This window comes from Spea bombifrons, chromosome 11 (genome assembly GCF_027358695.1).
Source record: "Spea bombifrons isolate aSpeBom1 chromosome 11, aSpeBom1.2.pri, whole genome shotgun sequence".
NCBI lineage: Eukaryota > Metazoa > Chordata > Amphibia > Anura > Pelobatidae > Spea > Spea bombifrons.
The window spans coordinates 61,416-85,510 of NC_071097.1; the positions used below are offsets into that span (position 1 = coordinate 61,416).

Here is a 24,095-nt window from a genome sequence, read left to right on the forward strand (position 1 = left end):
ACCTCCCTATAACAGCATTTTGGGATTCACTTTAGACCAAACCAGTTTATTTTCTTTAATAAAATGGTTTTCATATCTAAACACACAGATGAGATACAAGATACTATAGGACGACCAGCGATGGAGGTAATTGGTGGTAATTTCAGGTTGGTTTTCTCTTAAAGTTCGTACAAGTGGCCACTAGCATCGTCATAAATGTGTAGCTTCTTACCTAGGAGGAAAAAAACCCTCAAAAAATGACTACCACAAATGATAAAAGCTAGTGGTAGAATTAGTGGGTGGAAAGAGTTGAAATACCACCATTTGAAATACATTGGAATGTCTAGTTTTAAATATACATGGTTTGATGGGGTAAATTTAATTGGCCAGCTTCAAAGATGTCCCAAATAGGACATGGGGACAGAAGGACCAGATGTTAAAAAATCCGAACAGCGCATGTCCCAAATGTGGCCTTTTAGCCCCCCAAATAACCTCACAAACACATTGTTGAACACACATTGCGGTTTTGTTTGTGACGTATACAAGCAGCTATAAATGCATACCTATACACAAAGAATGATTTGGCCGTCTGTCAGGGTCTTACCTCATGCCCCCGTCGTCCGCGGGGGTCTCCACCCAGCAGGAAGACCGTCGGGTGTCCACAGATTCGTCCATGAACCACACGGTCGCTGACCGCTCAGGCCTATGTTAGGCCGCATCCCCGGCCTCTAGTGCGGCGAGCATGAGGTGATGGCGGGGGCGTGTCCTGCACCCCCTGACCAGGTGACTGACAGGTCACTAGTGCCTATAGGTGAGGGAAGGATCTCTAGGAGCTGGTGGGAGGAGCATTGTATTGGCAGACTATTTAAACCCCCAGCACTCATGCATTATCACTTGATTGTTCAAATCCCCTCCTGTATTTTCCTTATAGCTGATAATCGTTTTTTGGATTCTCTGGCCTTTGACCTTGGCTTGTTCATGGACTTTGCTGATATGTTTATACCTTTTTCTCACTGCTCAGTGGAATAAACCATTGCTTATACGGACTTTGCATGTGCCGTTTGCCTGGTGTCTCTCTGCGCTGTGCTCCAACCCTACACACCTGACAGCATCTCTCATGACCAGGTAACACTGACATATCTCACATATGTAGTCAGGCGGCAACGGTAAGTCATTTTTGATTCTTTTTTTCATAAATACCTACACTGCTCTTCCACATACACATACACTGCGCTTACACCCCTTTCTCCCCATCTCTTACTTTTCCCATCTTCCATCCTGTGGTGGGAGCGTGAGGTCTGTCACTCCAGGCCTCTGCTATAGTGCTCCCTCATCACTATGGGTCGGCTATTGATGCAGAGTGGCGGCACGTAGTGATTAGGGAGTGCGGAAGCCGAGGTCTGAATTGACAGACCTCGCGCTCCCTAATGTTGGGCCTGTTAGAGGGGAATTGTGATCTCCCCATCCAGCCCTGCTCATGGGACACCACCTCCCCAGACCAGCGCTGATGGTGTCTGGGTGCGCACTGGGGAAAGCCCACTTGTGCAGCTGCCTCGGCAGTCCCCTAAAGACCGGGCCCAGGGTTTTTTTTTAGGGGCATCATGGTGAATCACATTGCTGGCAGCAGTGTGATTCACCACAAGTCCCCTAGAATGCTGGTTCCCTGGGCAACTACACAGTTTGCCCAATGTGTTTGGATGGCAACCTTAACGTTGGGCTGGTTAGAGAGATCTGTCATCTGCCCAACCAGTCCTGGAGGCTGCAGCTGCTGATCGGGCGGCTGTGCGCCCCCTCGCAGCTGCACCCTTTCTAAGGCCCTGGGTTTTACGTCGGGAAGCTCGGCGGTCTCTATCTGGACCCGATCTCCTTAATATTTTTATTAGTGATATTAGAAGTTCTTGCTGGCTAGGTCTGTCTTGTTGCTGATGGCTCAGAGATTTGCAGCCGGGTTGATGTTCCTGGAGGGAGACGCCAAAAGGCAAATGATTTAATCTGGATAAATGCAAAGTAACGTGTCTAGGTCATAAATACCCCCGAGGGCAGAGTAAAGAATATTTGGTACTGTCCTATCCTCAACCCCTGAGGAGAGGGGTTTAGGGGTAATTATTTCAGGGAATTAAAGGTAGGAAGACAATGTAATAGAGCAGCAGGGGATGCTAGCAGAATGCTGGGCTGTATAAGGAGAGGTATTAGCGGTAGAGAGAGGGCAGTGCTCATGCCATTGAGACCTCGCTTGTAGTATTGTGTACAGTACCAGAGAGCGGATCTCCAGAAGGATATAGATATGTTAGAGAAAGTTCAGAGAAGGGCTACTAAACTGCTTCATGGATTACAGGAAAAAAACTTACCAGGAAACGTTAAAGGATCTTAACATATATTTATATATACACTGTGCTATATATATATATATATATATATATATAGCCTGGAAGACGAGACAGACGGGGCATACGATAGAAACATTTGGATAAAGGAAGAAAGTTTATTTAAAAGGAGAAACCCTACCGCAACAAGAGGACATAGTCTTAAGCTAGAAGATGCATGGAATAGCATTCCAGCAGAAGTGGTAGATGTTAATACAGTGAAGACATTTAAGCAAACATGGGACAGGCATAAGGCTAAGCTAAATATAAGAAAAGGCCGGGACTAAGGAACGTATTCAGAGGTTGGCCAGACCGGATGGGCCGAATGCTTCTAATAATATGGGCACAGAAGGAGAAAAGCTTCCTGCTCCACGTAGAAAAAAACCTATTTCTAAATATTAATCGGGGAGATGAGGAAAGAAACACAAACAACACAAGTTTATACAACACAAATACTTACAATAAACTACTTTTCCATCCTCATAACAATAAGATAAAAAGGAAAGGACTGTGCATTTAAAACATTTGGCACCTGTGACTCCGAGAATGAGTTCAACAGTAACTGCGATCCTTTATGGACATCTCTGTGCTGATTGCGTCCTTTAGGCTCCTCTGTATGGGCAGCAGTTGTTAGGATGTCCTATACGGCTTCCCGGATTGGTATCTGGATTTTCTCCTGTAACGCTCTTCCGCCACTCAGAGACCTTACACAGATTTCCCCCTTAAGTCTTGTTAGAGCTGGGGTCTTGTCTATTGAGAACAGGGACTGCTGGTCATCCTGGAGGCTTGGTACTGCCTGGTCTCCCCCCCCCCATAGGGAAGGTCTGTCCCTCGTGGTTTTGAACAGCCAGTATATATAAACTTCTGACTCTAAATTGGTGGCCACAGAATACAACCCCCTCGACTACCATATTGTTGTCCTTGTATTCAGGCTCTTGTTGTGGAAGTAGCCAACTCCTACTCCCACTATCCAGGTTGTTGTAGAGAACAAAAGACTTCTAATTTCCATTGTTCAGGTTCTTGTTCTCAATGTAACGTCAAAATACATCGAGCTGGAAAACATGTATGTTATATTCACGCAAACACAAAACGGAGTCAGAGCTGCCTGATTTAAAAAAGCAAGAAACCAAAAGGCGATTTGATGAAGGAGCTGATTCAACAAGTATTTTCTGATTACGTATGTGGTTAGTTACCACGGTATGAGAAATTTAAAGGAATGTGAATTTCACAGGTCGCTAGATCACGGAATGTGATTAATAAGTGAGAAGGTGTTGTCTTCTAGAGACACATTATGTGGTCAAGGATTGCCACCAAATTTTATATAATCTATTCCTTAGACCACAGCGTCTCTTAGAGGTAAATAACGGAAACACATTCTTGCAAATGTGCAAAAAAGCACAACAAGTTCCTAATTAGATAAGAAAAATCCATAATTCCGATTGGAAGATTTAAATCCATAAGCATTTTTTGTTTAGACAAAAGAAGAGTATACGGAGATAATTTAGGGCACCTAAAAAATTACTTTGATTACTTAATAATCTCTACATTTATCTTCTCCTGGCTAAATGTAATTTTCAAATTAACCTGGATTTATCAGGATTATAATTTCACTAATAACCTGTGGTAGCTGTTGATTTCCAGCTTTATCGTAGTACTTGTCCGTTTCTTTTTATCAGTGATATTGAATCAGACACATACAGTGGGAAATTGTGGTTTCTTTAGTTATCCCCCTAATTCTTGCATTCTGCTTTTGCGTTGTTGCTGAGTGGATTGGAACAAGTTAACTGGTTGGGTGCCATTGTGGAAATCTTGGATAATATCAACATGCTGTTTCTCTTAAATGATATCGTTCTGATAAATCTTGAATATTTATGCAATGTGGGATGGTTCATCTGTTACATTATTGTATGTGTTTGATCCACAAAACAGTAGTTGATACCAGATAACTGATTGATAATACATTTGTATAATGGTATATTTTTACATGTTTTGTAGATTTTTTTTTCAGTTTTTTTTTTTTGCACTGGACAGATCATAGCAATATTTTGTACACTTTGTTTTTACAATAAATAATAAATAAATAATATCTTGATTGATTATCGTTGTGGGTGCGATCGTTGTGGGTGCGATCTGAAAGAATTTAGGATCAGAGATAAAATATAGGTTCTCTTTAAATTAATATTGTGGGTCCTACGACCCAGCTCATTAGGAGTGTAAAGGGCCTGGCCTACACACTCCCCCATTCTATGATTTCAAAAGCTGCACTTGCCGCATCATTACAATATTACCTGTTTAGCTTCTTCTAATTCAGACAAACAACTAAAAACTGAGGTTCAAAAGCCAAAAGGTAACCACATGCGGTAGAGATTAACCACGACTGAAATTAGTTCAACTTGTCCATAGACAATTGTTCCTATAAACAAGAACGATACAAAAAATTGCAAAATAGGCTAAATTTTCTGAACCGCGTGGTGGATCTCCTCAAGCAGCATGAATCCGAAACGTAATCTGCGTGTGTGAGCCAGACAGAAGGGCCACACAGGACACATGTAAACAATCTTCCCAACCAAGACGCTACATAAAGACCACAACCCATCTTTCTATCATGTTGCTTCTGTCTATTCTTCTAACAGCAAAGGAACACTGACCTGGAATCCTCTTCATTGCCCGTCATCCTATAGTACCTTTTAGCCCATCTGCATGTTTAGCAGATAAAAAACATGCTTGTCCTTAACAAGCATATGCCTTCTCTATGCTATGAACCAACTGATGTCTCATGAGGTTTGATTTCTATGTAAGACACCTTTTATGCTCTTAAAACAAGAAACAGTTTGTAACCTGTGTGCGCTCTGGTGCTTACTGAGATTTGCTTTGTTGTTAAAGCCATAGTCCAAACACTTTATGGCTTCGAACAATTTACTCAGAACACGGAAATGGTTTCTCTCCTGTGTGACTGCGCTGGTGGAGGGTAAAATCTGAGGACTGTGTGAAACATTTCCCGCACTCGGAACAGGAATAAGGCTTCTCCTCAGTGTGAATTCTGACATGTCGAACAAGGTGCCATTTACGAGTAAAACACTTTCCGCACTCAGAACACGGAAAAGCCTTTTCTCCTGTGTGAGTTCGCTGGTGGACTACAAAATGTGAGTATCGCTTGAAACATTTCCCGCACTCCGAACACGAATACGGCTTCTCCCCGGTGTGAATTCTGACATGTTGAATAAGGTGCCATTTACGGTTAAAACACTTTCCGCACTCAGAACATGGAAATGCTTTTTCTCCTGTGTGAGTTCGCTGGTGGATGGCAAAATGTGAGTATCGCGTGAAACACTTCCCACACTCAGAACAGGAATACGGCTTCTCCCCGGTGTGAATTCTGACATGTTGAATAAGGTGCCATTTACGGTTAAAGCGCTTTCCGCACTCGGAACACGGAAATGCTTTTTCTCCTGTGTGAGTCCGCTTGTGAAGGGCAAAATCCGAAGACTGTCTGAAACATTTCCCGCAGTCTGAACAGGAATAAGGCTTCTCTCCAGTGTGGATTCTGCTATGTCGAACAAGGCTTGATTTACTGCTAAAACACTTCTCACACACGGAACATGGGAATGGTTTTTCTCCTGTGTGAGTGCGCTGGTGGAGGACAAAATGAGCGTTTAGCTTAAAACATTTCCCGCACTCAGAACAGGAATAAGGCTTCTCCTCTGTGTGAATTTTGTGATGTCGAACAAGATGCGCGTTCCTATGAAAACATTTCCCGCACTCAGAACAAGAAAAAGGTTTCTCCTGGGTGTGAATTCTGAAATGCTGAAAAAGGTATGAGCTACTAATAAAACATTTTCCACACACGGAACAAGAATATGGTTTCTCCCCAGTGTGAATTCTAAGGTGTTCAACAAGGTGTGTGTTCCTGTTAAAACATTTCCCGCATTCAGGACAGGAATAAGGCTTCTCACCTTTGTGAATATGCTGGCGCTTAACTATTGGAGAGTTAGAGTGAGAACTTTTCCCACAGTCCAGAGAGGAGACCGCCGATCTATTATGGATGGTCTGATGTAGAAGAAGATCAGAGTCACTGGTAAACCGTTCCTGACACTCGTGGCAGCTATATGTACCCTCATCGGGGGGTGTTTCACACTGAAAATGTGTGTTACTGGTTTGGGTTTTATCAGTAGAAGTAGATCCCTTGTGTTCGGTTGGGATCCAATAATCTTCATTGGAAGCTGATTCCTCCTTTACGTGGACAGACGTATTATCCCCCCCGTCGTGCTCTGTGTGTGTATCGGGGGCTGAGACATTTCCGTCTTCATCTGAGGGGGATCCGTCCTCATTACGAGTCGATGTGAGCTCTGTCTGTGGAGACTCAGCCGGGTCACAAATGTCTGTCTCTTCACATGAGGCGGATTCCTCCTTAATAAAATGAGACGTCTTACAGTCCAGCGGAAAATTAGGGTCTCGATCTCTGACCTCGGATGCGTCTGTCGGAGAGAAATGATCAAATTAAGTGAAGCGGCCGCTTTCCCAAACAAGCAGATTTCTTAACAGCGGCGCCGGCTCCTGAGATCTCTTGCGGCTGCCTTATTGCCGAGTATTTATTATACGGACCTCACATTTTACATGTTATTTGTTACAGTGAAGATGCCTTAATATCTACACACAGACCGCAGGGATTAAACCTCTTACCCGGAGAGCCGCGGGGCTGGTGGGTCTCCATCATCACGTCCCTGTAAAGCTCCTTGTGTCCTTCTAAATACTCCCACTCCTCCATGGAGAAATAGACGGTGACATCATCACACCTTACAGGAACCTGAGACAAACAATGAGCCGTCACCATCCAGACACACGCCTCGGTGTTACTGTATAACGTCCCGTTCCCAGCAGCGCTCACCTCTCCAGTCAGCAGGGACATCATCTTGTTGGTCAGTTCCAGGATCTTCTGCTCGCGGTTCCTGTCGTGGGTCAGCGAGTGAGGTGGAGGCACCGGGCTGGGGCTCCGGGTCCCGGGGGGTCCGTCTGACACACGGGGGCCGTCGCTGGGTGGGACGCAGTCACTGGGCTTCCTCACAATTATATAATCCTGTATATCGGGAAAGATATTGAAATATCGATGAGCAAAGAAACATCTGAGCTGCAGTTTGTGGACAGAACGACATCCATGTTCTGGCCCCAGAGACACCGGCCCCTCACCTCTCCGCTCAGCAGGGAGATGATCTCCAGGGTGAGGCTCAAGATCTTCTCAGCCACCGGATCCTTGTCCATGTTCAGTCCTAAACCGGACTCTTTCCTGGGTCACCGCGTTTGGCGCTCAGACGCCTCCCTGTACCACAAATTCTAATAACGTGACGGCAAAAAAGACAAACCCCCAAAGAGAGCGCAGCAGCCATCACATCACCCGGCACAGGGTCACTGTATAGGACGGTCTCCTCCGTGACTGACACTCACCTATCAGCTTCCAGGTTACTGAGGAAGGAGCATTGGCCCCTCGACCAGATCAGGGCCCTCGGCAGCCGCCTCTGGGACTGTCCGGGTCTAACTGGAAGAAAACAGAGACCTCAGACGGAGTTCCGGCCGCGATATCCTGCCCCGGAATGAGGGAAATGGAGAAATCAAGGAGAAAGCGGCCAGAGCGGAGATCAGTACTGAGTATGGTTACAAAGCTGAGTAAAACCAGAACCCCCAGCATTTACCTGCACACACACCTGCCGGGGGTTACAGGGAGAGTGTCAGCTCCTGGGCCCAGACTGCCCCTCCCCTCAGCATTTACCTGCACACAGACCAGCCAGGGGTTACAGGGAGAGAGTCAGCTCCTGTAGTGACGCTGTTTCTCAAACCGAGATACCGGAACCGAATCGGAAACTTCCTTTGATTTCCCCAGAATGCGTTTCTACAGTGTTGTGTTATACATTACTTCCGGTTTGCGTTCCAGTTAACTTCCGGTTTGCGTTCCAAGCCGCTGCAGTACTTCCTGTGCATTGAGAAGCTGCAAAGCGGCTTCTCTGTTGTGAGGATTACTGGGATTGGAGGCCTTTTGGTTTTAAGACCAAACTAACATACGGATGATGGGAGTTGTCTCTTTTTCTTGCCAGACAGATAATGGGAGTGGGAGTCTTTGGTGCCCAGTGCATGATGGGAGGCAGGAGGAAGGGTTATCTGGATGATAGGCATTGCACTCGATTTGTTTGCTTTATGTGAAAGGAGACCGGTGTGTGATGGGAGTTGCAGTCCTTGTGTGTATAATGAGGCAGAAACTGGGTGTGTGTGTGGATTGTAATGGGGTGCTGAGGATTATAGGAGTTGTAGTTCTCTTTATAAAGCAGTCATGTGACATCTCCAGGCCCTGAGCTGCACAGATAGGGATTGTGGGGATTGCAGATCTGCAGATCCCGCTCTGTCTGCGCCCCTCGGGGCCAGAACTGGACACCGCTGAGATACAGGGTATAACGGGGTTACACAGGGTGACCCGCAGCTAAATGCTTTCTCTCTTTGGAAGGCTTTGGAAACAGAAGTAGAAAAATTCATGAAAGTAGCAGCAATCGGGTTATGGAAACGTCCGTACCGGGGAATGAAATATAAAGTCAGATACAACAAGAAAAAAGTTAAAAATTTCGTGTGCGGCACTCGAGCGTTCAGTGTCTGCAGCGGTTGATGTGTAGGGTCGCCCGGTTGCAGTATGGTGAGAACGTGTTCAGTATGTCGGGCTGGTGAGGATACACGTACGACGGGGATGAAAACGATCAAAGCTTCATTAGCAAAGTATTTTGTGCAACTGTTTTCAAATGCATATTCCTTTGCACTAGATCCCTCCCCCTCTGACCATCTACAGACCTAACTCCTCCCCCTCTGACCTTCTACAGTCCTAACTCCTCCCCCTCTGACCTTCTACAGTCCTAACTCCTCCCCCTCTGGCCTCCTACACTGTGATCGAGAAGCATATACACTCACTGGCCACTTTATTAGGTTCACAAATAGCCAATCGCATGGCAGCATTTAGGCATGGAGACGTGGTCAAGACAATTTGCTTAAGTTCAGAATGGGGCAGAAAGGGGATTTCTGTGACTTTGAACGTGGCATGTTGGTTGTTGGTGCCAGACGGACTGGTCTGCGTATTTCAAAAACTGCTGATGTGCTGGGATTTTCACCCAAACCATCTCTAGGGTTTCCAGGGAATGGTCCGAAAAAGAAAAAATATCCAGGGAGTGGCAACTGTGTGATGGAAATGCCTTGTTGGTGTCAGAGGAGAACGGGCCTTCTGGTTCGAGATGACAGAAAGGCGACAGTAACTCAAATAACTCTGCGTTACAACCAAAGTATGCAGAATGCCATCTCTGAATGCACAACACGTCGAACCTTGAAGCCGATCGGCTACAGCAGCAGAAGACCCCACCAAGTGCCGCTCATGTCAGCTAAGAACAGGAAACTGAGGCTACAATTCTCACAGCATCACCAAAATTGGACAATGGAAGACTGGAAGAAAGTTGCTGGGTCTGATGAGTCTTGATTCAAGCTGCGACATTCAGAAAACAACATGGATCCATCGTGCCTTGTATCAACGGTCCAGGCCGGTGGTGGTGTAATGGTGCGAGGGGACATTTTCTTGGCACACTTTCCGCCCCTTAGTACCAATTGAGCATTGTTTAAACTTTTCAACAGCCTGAGTATTGTTGCTAACCATGTCCATCCCTTTATGACCACAGTGTACTCATCTTCTGATGGCTGCTTCCAGCAGGATAATGCACCATGTCACAAAAGCTCATCTCAAACTGGTTTCTTGAACATTACAATGAGGTCACTGAACTCCAATGGCCTCCGCAGTCACGAGATTCGCATCATGGACATGCAGCCGACAAATCTGCAGCAACTGCATGAAGTCATCATGTCCGTATGGAGCAAAATATCTGAGGAATGTTTCTAGCACCTTGTAGAAAGTCTGCCACGAAGAGTGAAGGCAAAAGGGGATCCAACCCGGTACTAGCAACGTGTACCTAATAAAGGGGCCAGTGAGTGTATAGCATTGCTTGTCTGTCTCTGGCAGTAGGTTATAGGGGTCTTGGTAATGGTTGAATTGGAAACCTTGTTCTCTACAATATCGGTAATAAATGTCACAATGCTTGGATTTACTAGATGACTCGACGTTTTACTGGATTTAATGCATTCCTTTACATTGCCTCCCAAAATTGGAGGAATACGTGTCTTAGGACTGCTTAGGCGGTTACTTCTGTCCAAAGGCTTACCTAGAGAAGTGTGAGTTAACAGAATTCATTTTTAACAGGACATCAGGAATGAATTAGTAATATTTATAATATCGAACATTTGCCCAAATTTTAATTACACAAGGTAAACAAGTGAGGAAAAAAAACACCTGAATTCAAACATATCCCAGTACAGAAAGAGTTAAAGACAATCGAATGTGAGGGGAAAATATGAAGAAAATCAGTAGGAAATACGCCGGTGAGTCAGGTGCTGGAACAATTCAGATGAGCGCAGGAACAAAGAAACACAGCTCACACAAGTTGGGAAGATGGCAGCCGATAGAGGTGGAGGCTCTCCCACTACAACCAAACTGGAAAACGACAAGGCCTGCGGCAAGTGATGCAGAAAGAGAGCCAAGAAGCACACGGGATATAAACATAACCAAACAATATGTTAACGTTTTCTAAACTCACAGAGATGTTTTTTCTCCCGTGTGAGTCTGCTGATGGATTACAAAATGTGACTTTTCTTTGAAAGTTTTCCCACATTCGGAACATGAAAACAGCTTCTCACCGGTGTGGGTTCGGAGATGTCGAACAAGGTTTGAGTTGCTGATAAAACATTTCCCGCACTCTGAACACGGAAATGGTTTTTCTCCTGTGTGAGACCGCTGGTGGAGGACAAAACCGGAAGACTGCGTGAACGATTTCCCGCACACGGAACAGGAATAAGGCTTCTCCCCGGTGTGAATTCGAAGATGTTGAACAAGGCCTGAGTTACCACTAAAACGTTTCCCACACACAGAGCACATAAACGGTTTCTCTCCTGTGTAAGTTCTCCGGTGGGCGGCAAAACCTGAAAAGTGTGAGAAACGTTTCCCGCACTGGGAACAGGAATAAGGCTTCTCCCCGGTGTGAACGCGGAGATGCCGAGCAAGGCTTGCCTTACAGTTAAAACATTTCCCACATTCAGAACACTTAAATGGTTTAACTCCTGTGTGAGTCCGCAGGTGGTGGGTTAAATACGAGTACTGTTTGAAACATTTCCCGCACACGGAACAAGAAAAAGATTTCTCCTCGCTGTGAATTCCGAGATGTTTAGCAAGGCCAGAGTTACTGCCAAAACATTTTCCACACACAGAACACGGAAACGGTTTCTCTCCTGTGTGAGTCCGCAGGTGGACAGTGAAATTAGAGTAATGAACGAAACACTTCCCGCATTCGGAACAGGAATAAGGCTTCTCCCCGGTGTGAATTTTGAGATGTTTATTGAGGGTCGTGGTGCACGCAAAACATTTGCCACACTTGGAACATCGAAATGGTTTTTCACCAGTGTGAGTGCGCAGGTGGACTACGAAATGTGACTTTCGCTTGAAACATTTCCCGCACTCGCAACAGGAATAAGGCTTCTCACCTTTTAGAATACGCTGATGGCTAATGAGCTCAGATTTAAAGTCAGAAGTTTCCTCGCTGTCCAGAGAGGAGACCGCCGATCTATTATGGATGTTCTGATGTAGAAGAAGATCAGAGTCACTGGTAAACCGTTCCTGACACTCGGGGCAGCTATATGTACCCTCATCGGGGGGTGTTTCACGCTGAAAATGTGTGTTACTGGTTTGGGTTTTATCAGTAGAAGTAGATCCCTTGTGTTCGGTTGGGATCCAATAATCTTCATTGGAAGCGGATTCCTCCTTTACGTGGACAGACGTATTATCCCCCCCGTCGTGCTCTGTGTGTGTATCGGGGGCTGAGACATTTCCGTCTTCATCTGAGGGGGATCCGTCCTCATTACGAGTCGATGTGAGCTCTGTCTGTGGAGACTCCGCCGGGTCACAAATGTCTGTCTCTTCACACGAGGCGGATTCCTCCTTAATAAAATGAGACGTCTTACAGTCCAGCGGAGAATTAGGGGCTCGATCTCTGACCTCGGATGCGTCTGTCGGAGAGAAATGATCAAATTAAGTGAAGCAGCCGCTTTCCCAAACAAGTAGATTTCAGAGTCTCTTTCAGATAAATGTCTTCTACCTGCGGAGACGCCGCCATTTCTAAATGCTCCCCGTCTGTCAAAATCTGTTTCTCTGTTATACTAATATTTTCAGATTATTTTAGAAGAGAATGGCGGCCATCACCGCTTTTATGTGTTACTAATATAATTTTATTAGGTTCAAAATTAAATATTGTACAATAAAAAAAATGTATCAGATCACTTGTTACTGGCTTAGGCCACTGACATTGATCAGTGAGTTAAAGCAATAATCAGTGACCTAAAGTGTCACTGATAAGCAATCAGGTAGTAATAATCATGTATTAAATGTGAAAGTTAAATTTCTTATAAAAAAATTCTGAGGCTGCAACTAACGATTATTTTCATAATCGATTAGTTGGCCGATTATTTTTTCGATTAATCGGATAAAAATAAATAAATTTTTCGTTTACTTAAAATAATTAAACAAACTGGATGTTAAAAACAAGAACAGAATAAAAAGAACTGAGAAATATGCAACTCTGCCCCCTAATATGTCACTCTGCACCCCCCCCCCAGACAACCTCCCCCGCTGCTGGCCGGTACTTCCGCCTGGGCTTCTATGGTGGAGCACCGGAAGGTCATGTCACGCTGGTGCTCCATCACAGAAGCCCCAGCAGAAGTCGAGGACAGTAGCTGAGGCTGTCTGGGCGCATCATACAGACACCCGCCGGATGTCAGAGAGGAGGATCCGGGTCCCCTGCAGCGCTGCGGGGGATCTGGATCTTAGTGTTATTATCCAACCTCTGTTTGAGGTAAGATTATAAGACGAAGGGTATTTTTCAGAGCATTTGATCTGAAAAAACCTTCATCTTATATTCGATAAAATCGATTCAACTAATGGATAATGAAATTCGTTCACAACGATTTCCATTATCGATTAGTTGATGCAGCTCTAAAAAAATTCTATGTATTTTTTACTTTTTTGTTCATCATTGGATGGCCTCTCTCTGTCTAGGACATCTTACACTGATAGGAAGGAGAGGGGTGATCAAGAGGCTGTCATAACAATGAGATAACTCCTACTGGTTAGAAGTAATCTGATCATCATTACTGATCATGATTGGCTCTGCAGCAGTTTAAACTGCAGCAGAGCCTTCACTAACAGCAACTGACCTGGAAGGCCCTATGACTTGTAGGTAAATGCTGGATTGTTTGCTTAAATTTATTTGTTTTTAACATTTTTCAAAGCATTAGGAGATGGTCAAAGCCGGTTGAAACTTATGTGTGGAACGAAGCAGCCGTCCACCCCATCCCTGAAGCCACCTATGGAAGTTGGAATTAAATTACCAGTAACCTGTCAATAGTGGGGTCGAGCCACCATCATTGCTCCTTTGGGCTCTACCTTAATAATCCTGGTCTGGCCAGATTTTCAGGCAGGCAGGCAGCAGCACTCCCCCAATCAATCGTGGAGACATTTTCACCCATCACATAACAGGTATATCACTCGTTACAAAGGGTTAAAAATAAAGGAGATATAACATCATGGAGAGGAATAATCACACACACATCCTGAAAAAGGAGATAAAATGGCTCCTCCTATGGTATACATGTAAGGGAGGAGTTATATATATATATATAAAAAAGTTTCCCCTTATTTAATATGTGGATTACGTGGGTTTAGCAGATAGAAATTCAACATGGAAGATCTGTCAGTGACAGTTCTCATGAGTATAAACTCGCTCCCCGCTGTCTCCCCGGCTCTCACATGTTGTTGGGTAACAGCGGCCCCAGCTCCTGAGATCTCTCCAGCTGCATTATCGCCGAGTATTTATTATACGGACCTCGCATTTTACATGTTATTTGTTACAGTGAAGATGCCTTAATATCTACACACAGACCGCAGGGATTAAACCTCTTACCCAGAGAGCCGCGGGGCTGGTGGGTCTCCATCATCACGTCCCTGTAAAGCTCCTTGTGTCCTTCTAAATACTCCCACTCCTCCATGGAGAAATAGACGGTGACATCATCACACCTTACAGGAACCTGAGACACACAATGAGCCGTCACCATCCAGACACACGCCTCGGTGTTACTGTATAACGTCCCGTTCCCAGCAGCGCTCACCTCTCCAGTCAGCAGGGACATCATCTTGTTGGTCAGTTCCAGGATCTTCTGCTCGCGGTTCCTCTCGTGGGTCAGCGAGTGAGGTGGAAGCACCGGGCTGGGGCTCCGGGTCCCGGGGGGTCCGTCTGACACACGGGGGCCGTCGCTGGGTGGGACGCAGTCACTGGGCTTCCTCACAATCATATAATCCTGTATATCGGGAAAGATATTGAAATATCGATGAGCAAAGAAACATCTGAGCTGCAGTTTGTGGACATAACGCCATCCATGTTCTGGCCCCAGAGACACCGGCCCCTCACCTCTCCGCTCAGCAGGGAGATGATCTCCAGGGTGAGGCTCAAGATTTTCTCAGCCACCGGATCCTTGTCCATGTTCAGTCCCAAACCGGACTCTTTCCTGGGTCACCGCGTTTGGCGCTCAGACGCCTCCCTGAACCACAAATTCTAATAACGTGACGGCAAAAAGACAAAACCCCCAAAGAAAGCACAGCAGCCGTCACATCACCCGGCACAGGGTCACTGTATAGGATGGTCTCCTCCGTGACTGATACTCACCTATCAGCTTCCAGGTTACTGAGGATGGAGCGTTGGCCCCTCGACCAGGTCAGGGCCCTCGGCAGCCGCCTCTGGGACTGGCCCCGGCTCTGGCCGCGATATCCTGCCCCGGAACGAAGGAAACAGAGAAATCAAGGAGAAAGCGGCCACACCGGAGATCAGTACTGAGTATGGTTACAAAGCGGAGTATAACCAGAACCCCCAGCATTTACCTGCACACACCTGCCAGGGGTTACAGGGAGAGTGTCAGCTCCTGGGCCCAGACTGCCCCTCCCCCAGCATTTACCTGCACACAGACCTGCCAGGGGTTACAGGGAGAGTGTCAGCTCCTGGGGTCACGTCAACGCTCAAACAGCGATACCGGAAATGAGATGAAACTTCCTTGGGCTTTCCCAGGATCCTTTGCTACGCTTTTCGGTGTTCCTTCCGGTTTGCGTTCCATTTGCGTTCCAAGCTCCTGCAGTACTTCCTGTGTATCGAGAAGCTGCAGACTGACCGCTCTCCTGTGAGGATTGTTGGGATTGGAGTCATACGGATGATGGGAGTTGTCTCATTTACATGGATAGTTGGACTGGGAATCTGTGTTACGTTCTGGTTATCGGCTAGTCGCCGTCAGAACCCATTGCATGATGGGAGGCAGGCGAAGGGGTATCTGGATAATGGGAATTGTCTGTCTTACTAAGAATGCGTATAGTAGGAGTGTTTAAGTGTTTAGTGCTTCATGTTTGGCGGTTAATGTCTGGATGATAGAAATTGAAGTCTTCATTTATTTTGTGTGAGAGGAGACCGGTGTGTGATGGGAGTAGGAGTCCTTGTGTGTGTTATGAGGCAGAAGCTGGGTGTGTGTGGATTGTAATGGGGTGCTGAGGATTATAGGAGTTGTAGTTCTCTTTATAAAGCAGTCATGTGACATCTCCAGGCCCTGAGCTGCACAGATAGGGATTGTGGGGATTGCAGATCATTCACAGGCAGCGCCATCCAAATAATTCTTATCATTTAATGAAATCACTAAAATACCGCCCTCAGGGCCAGAACTGGACACCGCTGAGCTTCAGGGTATAACGGGGTTACACAGAGTGACCCTGCAGTCTGCACAGAGCCTTGGCGGGTTCTGGGGGGCTCCGTAATCATCCAGAAACCCGCTTCCCCCATGTATTACTGTGATGTAATTATATGTATTCTATATGGCTATATATGGTGAGAAAGGTATCTCCGCCCCCAGCGTATTATTGTGATGTCATTATTTGTATCCTATATGGTTTTATATGGTCTGTGCGATCTTTGCCCCAAACAGCTAAGCTGTGCCATCTTTGCCCCTTGCCCCCCTTCCAACATACACCCTGGTACACATATGTAAACAGTCTTACTCATACTCACGTAAACATTTATTCTAACACACACACTCCATTTAATCCTACTTACACATCCATGCTCACACACACAAACATTAGTTGTGGACGGTGAGCAGAATCGCTTCGGACTAAATTTTCTTTTTTTCCACGTTCGTTTTCGGGCAACGAGTTACTTTTTTACGGCTGTTTGTTTTGGATGCATTTTGGAGTTTCCCCCAGACCAGGACGATCAAAGAGGTGCAGCAGCAGCAGTAGTAGTTGAGCACTGGGCAGAAAACACTGGCACATCATAGGTTCACGCAGCCCCGTGGAGCAGGACTTTATTTCCCCAATATTATAGACATTTTTTTAAAAAAGGTTTCCCCTTAAGGACAGCAGCAGCAGCAGTAGTAGAGCACTAGGCCTGGGCATGCAGACGAAAGGACAAATCAAGACAAATTTTCAGCACTTTTGCAATTCATTTTTGTCCGTTTTGTTGGAGATCGCCATCGTTATTGTTGATTAATACGAATGCACGAAACAGGCAATCTTCAGTAAAAATAAAGTTTGTACGAAAAATAATGCACATGTTTATTACACATCCATGCTCACACCCACACACAAATAGGTTGCAACTTTAAATATACATACATTAAAATTATATTCTAAAGAGATATTACATGGCTCTCAACTGTATGCCAAGCAAATACGTTTATTCCAAGCAAATTAATCTAAAAACAATCAATTGTGACAAATGTTGAAGACAGATATTATTGATTTTTATAGCACCTTCGTATTCCGCAAAGACGGCCAGAATATTTACTCTGGGCAGGACAGGGGGAGTGGAGGATATTGTATTTCAATGAGGTCTGTGTGTATAAATGTCTACACTGCAACTAAATAATAGTTTTCAGCCTTCAAAGAGAGGGACTTTGGCAGAGATACTCTGGTCCAGTGTTGGAGGTCCGCCATAGCTAGTGGCAGTGATGGGATGATCACCCTTAACAGACGTCCCGGAGTGGAAATCGGTGAATGGAGCAGCAGTACCCGCTATTAAAGTGGAGCACTTGAGGGCCAGCAATAAGACTTCCTTGGATCTGCTATCACCTCCGAGCTCATAGAGAGCGATTGATCGAGCACCTCATCAGCAGGAAGCTCTGAGGAAATGGAGGTTCAAAAGGACGTGCGATGGAGACTATTCCTCTGGGATCCTAGCCCAAGTTATGACACAAGCCACTAATCTTTGCTCCCGCCTACCTGTAGCCCCATGGCATCTTGCCCCAACCTGAAGCAAAGCCAGACCACAGGAGCAGAAAGGACGTCTCTCCAGTGATGAAGGATCCCAAGGAGTACACCATCTGCCCAGCTGTATAACTGGCATTATGGCAGGGCGCGCTGTAAGAACAAGAAAACTTGAGATAAGATAGGGCCGCAATAGGATGTCTGTATGCTGCAATTTTGGCCCAGATCCTGCCCCGCCCTCTGCCGTATGTTGTGGACGCGCCCTCTAGTGTGAATCACAGGTGCGTCTCCTGATTTGCTCATCGGGTAGGCAAGCTGTTAGAGGAGACCTTGCTCTGGCAGGCCCTTAGGTGGCTGCCACAAGTGGGGCTTCTGAGTGTGAAATTACTTTCTTGAGGCCGGCCAAAATACCCCAGGGATAGGGATGTTGGAGGGGAGAAGTAACTCACAGGATTACGTAGTTACATAGTACATAAGGTTAAAAAAAGACCTAAGTCCATCAAGTTCAACACTTCTACCTAACCTTCCTACTCTTGATCCAAAAAATGGCAAAAAAACCCCTAATTAAGCTACTATTCTGCTATCATGGAAAAAAAAAATGATACAACAAAGGACTCAGAAAGGACCTATGAGGATGAAGCTTCATTGATGGGACCTTGATATTTTTGGTGGGTAACCTGGAATAGGAAGGTGGCAGTAGATGATGACGATTGATGTAGTTTGCATGGAAGCTTTTGACAATGTTTGCTGAATTGGGCCCTTATAGGTGGCAATTGAGAAACATAATGGTCAGCAGCAGGAACAGGGATTTCAATGAACGAGGCGGGTGAAGATGAAGGATGATATCTGAAATTGTAGAAAAAAAGTTTTGAAGCTTTGTGAGTACAGCAATCAGGATTGTTTTTTGTCACGGTAACCCTTTAAGGCTAAGGACTTATGGGGGTATGTCTGAGTTTGGGAGGGGGTCACTGGTGGATTTCTGGGGAGACTCCTTACCTGCCCGCCCAGTACCAGTCTGCTTATGTCAAAGTCACCCTGTGCTCATTGTGGGGCACAAGGTGACCGGGAAACCCTGTCTGGTCTGCCGGTACCAGAGTCTCATGGACTAGCCAGCTACGGGGGCTCTACAAACCAGGAAACGCTCGATGCGCCTGACCGAGACCTAGCCACAAATTCATGGAACTGTGCGTCGGCTAGGAACCGCAGCATTGCCTGACGACAATTGGAACAACGTCACTACGGACGCCCTTTGCCACATTACGTCATTCTTCTGAGGATAAGTTAAGCTTGTGTTGGACAACACTCGGTGGTGGTTAAGGGGATGGCGCTCGTTCAGGAACCCTGGTCTTATTACCCATCTTTAAGACCAGGGATTACCGACCGCGGCTCTGGAACTCTGTCCCGGCTACTGCGTGGACTATTCCCGGGGATGTTTCTGGCGCTGTCGCTCAGGGTCCCGACGTCGGATTGTGTCACATTTTGGATCATAACATCTTCTGACTCTGAGCTCTCCATTGGTACCCGGGGATTGATGGGAACCCCCTGAAATAGTGACTCTTTTTCAGGTGGGCATTGCTGGCCATAGAACTGTATGGTGGCGCCAGGCTGTCTGGTGGTTGATAGGATTAAAGGTATAATCCCATCATGTTTGCTGTATATATATATATATATATATATATATATGACTGTGCTGTCCTCAATAAAGAGAGTTCTGTTTTACCCCTACATTAAATCTTGACTAGTGCTTGGGGGGAATATGAAGGGTTAATCCCTTGATCTCTACGGGGGAGCTATTTAGTCCGAGTACGGGTCTCCCGTCACATTTGGTGGCAGCGGTGGGATATTCAAACCACCACTGGGATACCTTCCTCATCCTTGGATGAGTCACAGCGGATGGAAAGGATTTTAGAAGCTCAAGCTTTGGGACGCTTTCTAATGAAATTGACTGACAGGACTATCGTTGCCTAGACAGGGACATGGACAGCAGAGTTCCAGGGGCTGCTGCGGGTCATCCTCTCCTGCTACACCACTGCTCTGCCAATGGAACAATACATGGAAATGGCAACAGATTCAAGGGTCACTATGGGAGGTGGCACTCCCAGAGGCTGTTATACTCCGGGGCCAGTGTTTTAGAGACCTGATCTGGACTATCTGGTCATGAAAGAGCGGCAGCTGGAAAGGGGATACCAAGAGCTGCTAGACCACGTTTGGCAGGCTGCCCCAGAACCAGAGGATATTACAGCATCAGCAGAAATGCTGGCATCCGGGCAGAGTGCCGCTAGCCTCTGTCCTCTTCATCTGGGAGATGACGCAACCAGCTCATCTCCACCAGGAAGAGGATGCAGGCCGCATCACTCCCCAGCAGCTGAGTGAGGTCTCGGGAGATGGCACAGCCGGCCAATCTCTCCAGCTGCAGCACCAGGGAGGGGATGCAGGCAGCATCACTCCCCAGCGGGTGGATGAGAACCCGGAAGATGGTGCAGCCAGTCCACCTCCCCTGCAGCAGCCGGAGCACCAGGGAGGGGATGTAGGCAGCATCACTCCCCAAAGGCTGAGTGTACTACAGGGAGAAGGGTCAGTCGGCACTTCTCTCCAGCGGCAGGTATGTTCATCAGGAGAGGCAGAGGATGGTCTGGTGAACATCACCCTTTTAGGGTCAATTGGGCAAGGGGACCAATTGGGACTGGATGGACTGACTAACTTCGGAGTCAACCCATTTGGGGTCTCCTCTTGAGTTAGTCTCCTTGCAAAGGGGGAGAAATGTCACAGTAACCCTTTAAGGCTGAGGACTCATGTTTAAGTTTGGGAGGGGTAGCACTGGTGGATTTCTGAGGAGACTCCTTACCTGCCTGCCTACTCCTTTCTTACAGTAAAGGGAAAAAAAGTATTTGATCCCTTACTGATTTTGTTTGTTTGCCCACTGACAAAGGCATGACCAGTCTATAATTTTAATCGTAGGTTTATTTGAACAGTGAGAGACAGCATAGCAACAAAAAAAAATCCAGAATAACGCATTTCAAATAAGTTATAAATTGATTTGCATTTTACTCAATAAAATAAGTATTTGACCCCTTTGCAAAACATGACTTATTACTTGGTGGCAAAACTCTTGTTGGCAATCAGAGGTTCTTGAACTTGGCTACTAGGTTTGCACACATCTCAGGAGGGATCTTGTCCCACTCCTCTTTGCAGATCCTCTCCAAGTCATTAAGGCTTTGAGGCTAACATTTGGCAACTCGAACCTTCAGCTCCCTCCACAAATTTTCTATGGGATTAAGGTCTGGAGACTGGCTAAGCCACTCCAGGACCTTAATCTGCTTCTTATTGAGCCGCTCTTTTGTTGAGTTGGCCGTGTGTTTTGGGTCATTATGCTGGAATACCCATCCACAACCCATTTTCAATGCCCTGGCAGAGGGAAGGAGCTTCTCATCCAACATTTGACGATACATGGCTCTATCCATCCTCCCTTTGATGCGGTGAAGTTGAAAAAGGAAAGCATGTTTCCAACTCCATGTTTGACAGTGGGGATGGTGTTCTTGGGGTCATAGGCTGCATTCCGCCAAACACGGCGAGTTGAGTTGATGCCAAATAGTCTCTTCCGACCACAACACTTTCACCCAGTTCTCTTTTGAATTATTCAGATGTTCATTGGCAGACTTCAGACGGGGACTTCAGGGGGACCTTGCGGGATTTCACGGCGTAGTGTCTTACAAATTGTTTTCTTGGTGACTAGCTGCCACTGAAACTCCATGAGGTGAGATCAAAGTGCAAAGTGGTTTCATCTATTTTCAACCTCCGTGATCAGGTAGTTATTGGTTAACAATGTTTATTTTTTTTTTTTTTAAAGATTATTCTTTTGATCTGGACGACCCCTCTTCTCTTCTTTTTCATCTTCACTGATGTGTTAGAGGGGGTTATCCAATGTCATAACCATCAGATAATTTATGTTGGTCAGGAGTAGTCTGATCATCATGACCCTACTGACCTGGAAGCACCTTTGGGAAGACCTTCCCTCATACAGCTGCCCTGCTGCATGAGGGAAGGTCTTCTCCCACGCAGTGCATCATTTTTAGTAAATAAAAGCCAGTGTGGGAAATAAGCTGCTGCTTGGTACACCATACATTGTTGGTCATTGAGGGCCAGCATAAACTTATGGACATAAACTTAAAGAAAATAAACTAGTTTGGTGCAAAGCGAATCCAAAATGCTGGTATCGGGAGCTCTTCTGTCCATAACATTTTCCATAGAGAACATGGATACGACTCGTCTACGACGTTAACCCACTGATGTTTAACGAGGTCTGATTGCTGGGTAACACACATCAGCACTTATAACACAAAGAGTTTCTGCCCTGGGTGTGATGTGGTGCCTAATCAGATGTGATTTTTTGTTGAAGCATTTGCCGCAGTCCTCACGCTCTTACGGCTTCACCCTAGCGTGAACTCTGAGGTGATGAACAAGGCTCGAGTTCCAGTTAAAACATTTCCCGCAGTCAGAACAAGAATAAGGCTTCTCCCCGGTGTGAATTCTGAGATGCCGAACAAGGTTTGAGGTAACAGCAAAACACTTCCCACACTTGGGACAGGAATAAGGCTTCTCCTGAGTGTGAATTCTGAGATGCTGAACAAGGTTCCAGTTCCTGTTAAAACATTTCCCACACTCGGAACAGGAATAAGGTTTCTCCTGGGTGTGAATTATGAGATGTTGATCAAGGTCCGAGCTACATTTAAATAATTTCGCACAGACAATACATGTATAAGGCTTCTCGACTGTGTGAGTTCTAAGATGTTCAAGAAGCTGCAAGTTACTGTTGAAACATTTCCTGCACTTGGGACAAGAATAGCGCTTCTCACCGGTGTGGGTTCTAAGATGCTGAATTAGGTTGGAGTTCCTGTTAAAACATTTCCCACATGCAGAACAAGAATAAGGCTTCTCCTGGGTGTGAATTATAAGATGTTTTACAAGGTTTGAATTACTGTTAAAACATTTCCCGCATTCAGAACAGGAATAAGGCTTCTCTCCAGTGTGAATTCTAAAGTGTCGAGCAAGCTGCGAGTTCCTCTTAAAACATATCCCACATACAGAACAGGAATAGCGATTTTCACCTTTTAGAATACGCTGATGCCTCATGCACTCAGATTTAAAGTTAGAACTTTCCTCGCAGTCCAGAGAGGAGACCGCCGCTCTATCATGGATGGTCTGACGTAGAAGAAGATCAGAGTCACTGGTAAACCGTTCCTGACACTTTGGGCAGCTATATGTACCCTCATCAGGGGGTGTTTCACACTGAAAATGTGTGTTACTGGTTTGGGTTTTATCAGTAGAAGTAGATTCCTTGTGTTCGGTTGGGATCCAATAATGCTCATTGGAAGCGGATTCCTCCTTTACGTGGACAGACGTATTATCCCCCCCGTCGTGCTCTGTGTGTGTATCGGGGGCTGAGACATTTCCGTCTTCATCTGAGGGGGATCCGTCCTCATTACGAGTCGATGTGAGCTCTGTCTGTGGAGACTCCGCCGTGTCACAAATGTCTGTCTCTTCACATGAGGCGGATTCCTCCTTAATAAAATGAGACGTCTTACAGTCCAGCGGAGAATTAGCGGCTCGATCTCTGACCTCGGATGCGTCTGTCGGAGAGAAATGATCAAATTAAGTGAAGCAGCCGCTTTCCCAAACAAGTAGATTTCAGAGTCTCTTTCAGATGAAAGTCTTCTACCTGCGGAGACGCCGCCATTTCTAAACGCTCCCGGTCTGGCAGAATCTGTTTCTCTATTATACTAATATTTTCAGATTTTCAGAGAACGGGGCCATCACCGCTTCTATATCATTAAGTAAACTGCCTACAGCTTGTGTGATGTCTTCCTCTTGGAGATATTTAAGGTTCAGCTCAGTGAAGATCAGTGGCAGCCTGTGGCAAAGTCAGCATGATCTGATCAATTCCCTGTCCTTAAGTTCTCCACATTCTCCTCCCCAACCCTTACAAAGGCCGCTGTAGCCAATCAACACCAAGCAGCAGGAAACGGTACATTAGATTAGAATTAACAATAGGGACGAGAGAACATATGTTCTCTTGAACTGCATTATTATTATTCCTCCTCATTAAGTTAAGATGGCCGCTCCTATAGTCTACGTGTAAGAGGGGTTTCTTTACATATATATTGGTTCCTTTCATCTGCGGATTACGCGGGTTTATCAGATAGAGATTCCACATGGAGGATCTGAGAAAAGGGGCAGATCTGCTTTAATCAGTGACAGCTCTCATGAGCATAAACTCGCTCCCCGCTGTCTCCCCGGCTCTCACATGTTGTTGGGTAACAGCGGCCCCGGCTCCTGAGATCTCTCCGGCTGCC

At 45.9% G+C, this 24,095-nt stretch overlaps 2 protein-coding genes across 2 annotated transcripts; both read right to left on the minus strand.

Moving 5' to 3' along the window:
- Positions 1-5,254: 5,254 nt before the first annotated feature.
- On the minus strand, positions 5,255-7,496 carry LOC128469212 (gastrula zinc finger protein XlCGF57.1-like). Its single transcript, XM_053451039.1, has 4 exons — positions 7,461-7,496; positions 7,228-7,416; positions 7,023-7,146; positions 5,255-6,817 (listed from the first exon to the last, which is right to left on the minus strand). Exons 1-4 carry the CDS (start codon positions 7,494-7,496, stop codon positions 5,259-5,261), a joined length of 1,908 nt encoding a protein of 635 aa, XP_053307014.1. The 3' UTR covers positions 5,255-5,258.
- Positions 7,497-10,632: 3,136 nt separating this feature from the next.
- On the minus strand, positions 10,633-23,242 carry LOC128469187 (oocyte zinc finger protein XlCOF7.1-like). Its single transcript, XM_053451023.1, has 3 exons — positions 22,204-23,242; positions 20,682-20,685; positions 10,633-11,879 (listed from the first exon to the last, which is right to left on the minus strand). Exons 1-3 carry the CDS (start codon positions 22,873-22,875, stop codon positions 10,999-11,001), a joined length of 1,557 nt encoding a protein of 518 aa, XP_053306998.1. The 5' UTR covers positions 22,876-23,242; the 3' UTR covers positions 10,633-10,998.
- Positions 23,243-24,095: the final 853 nt, after the last annotated feature.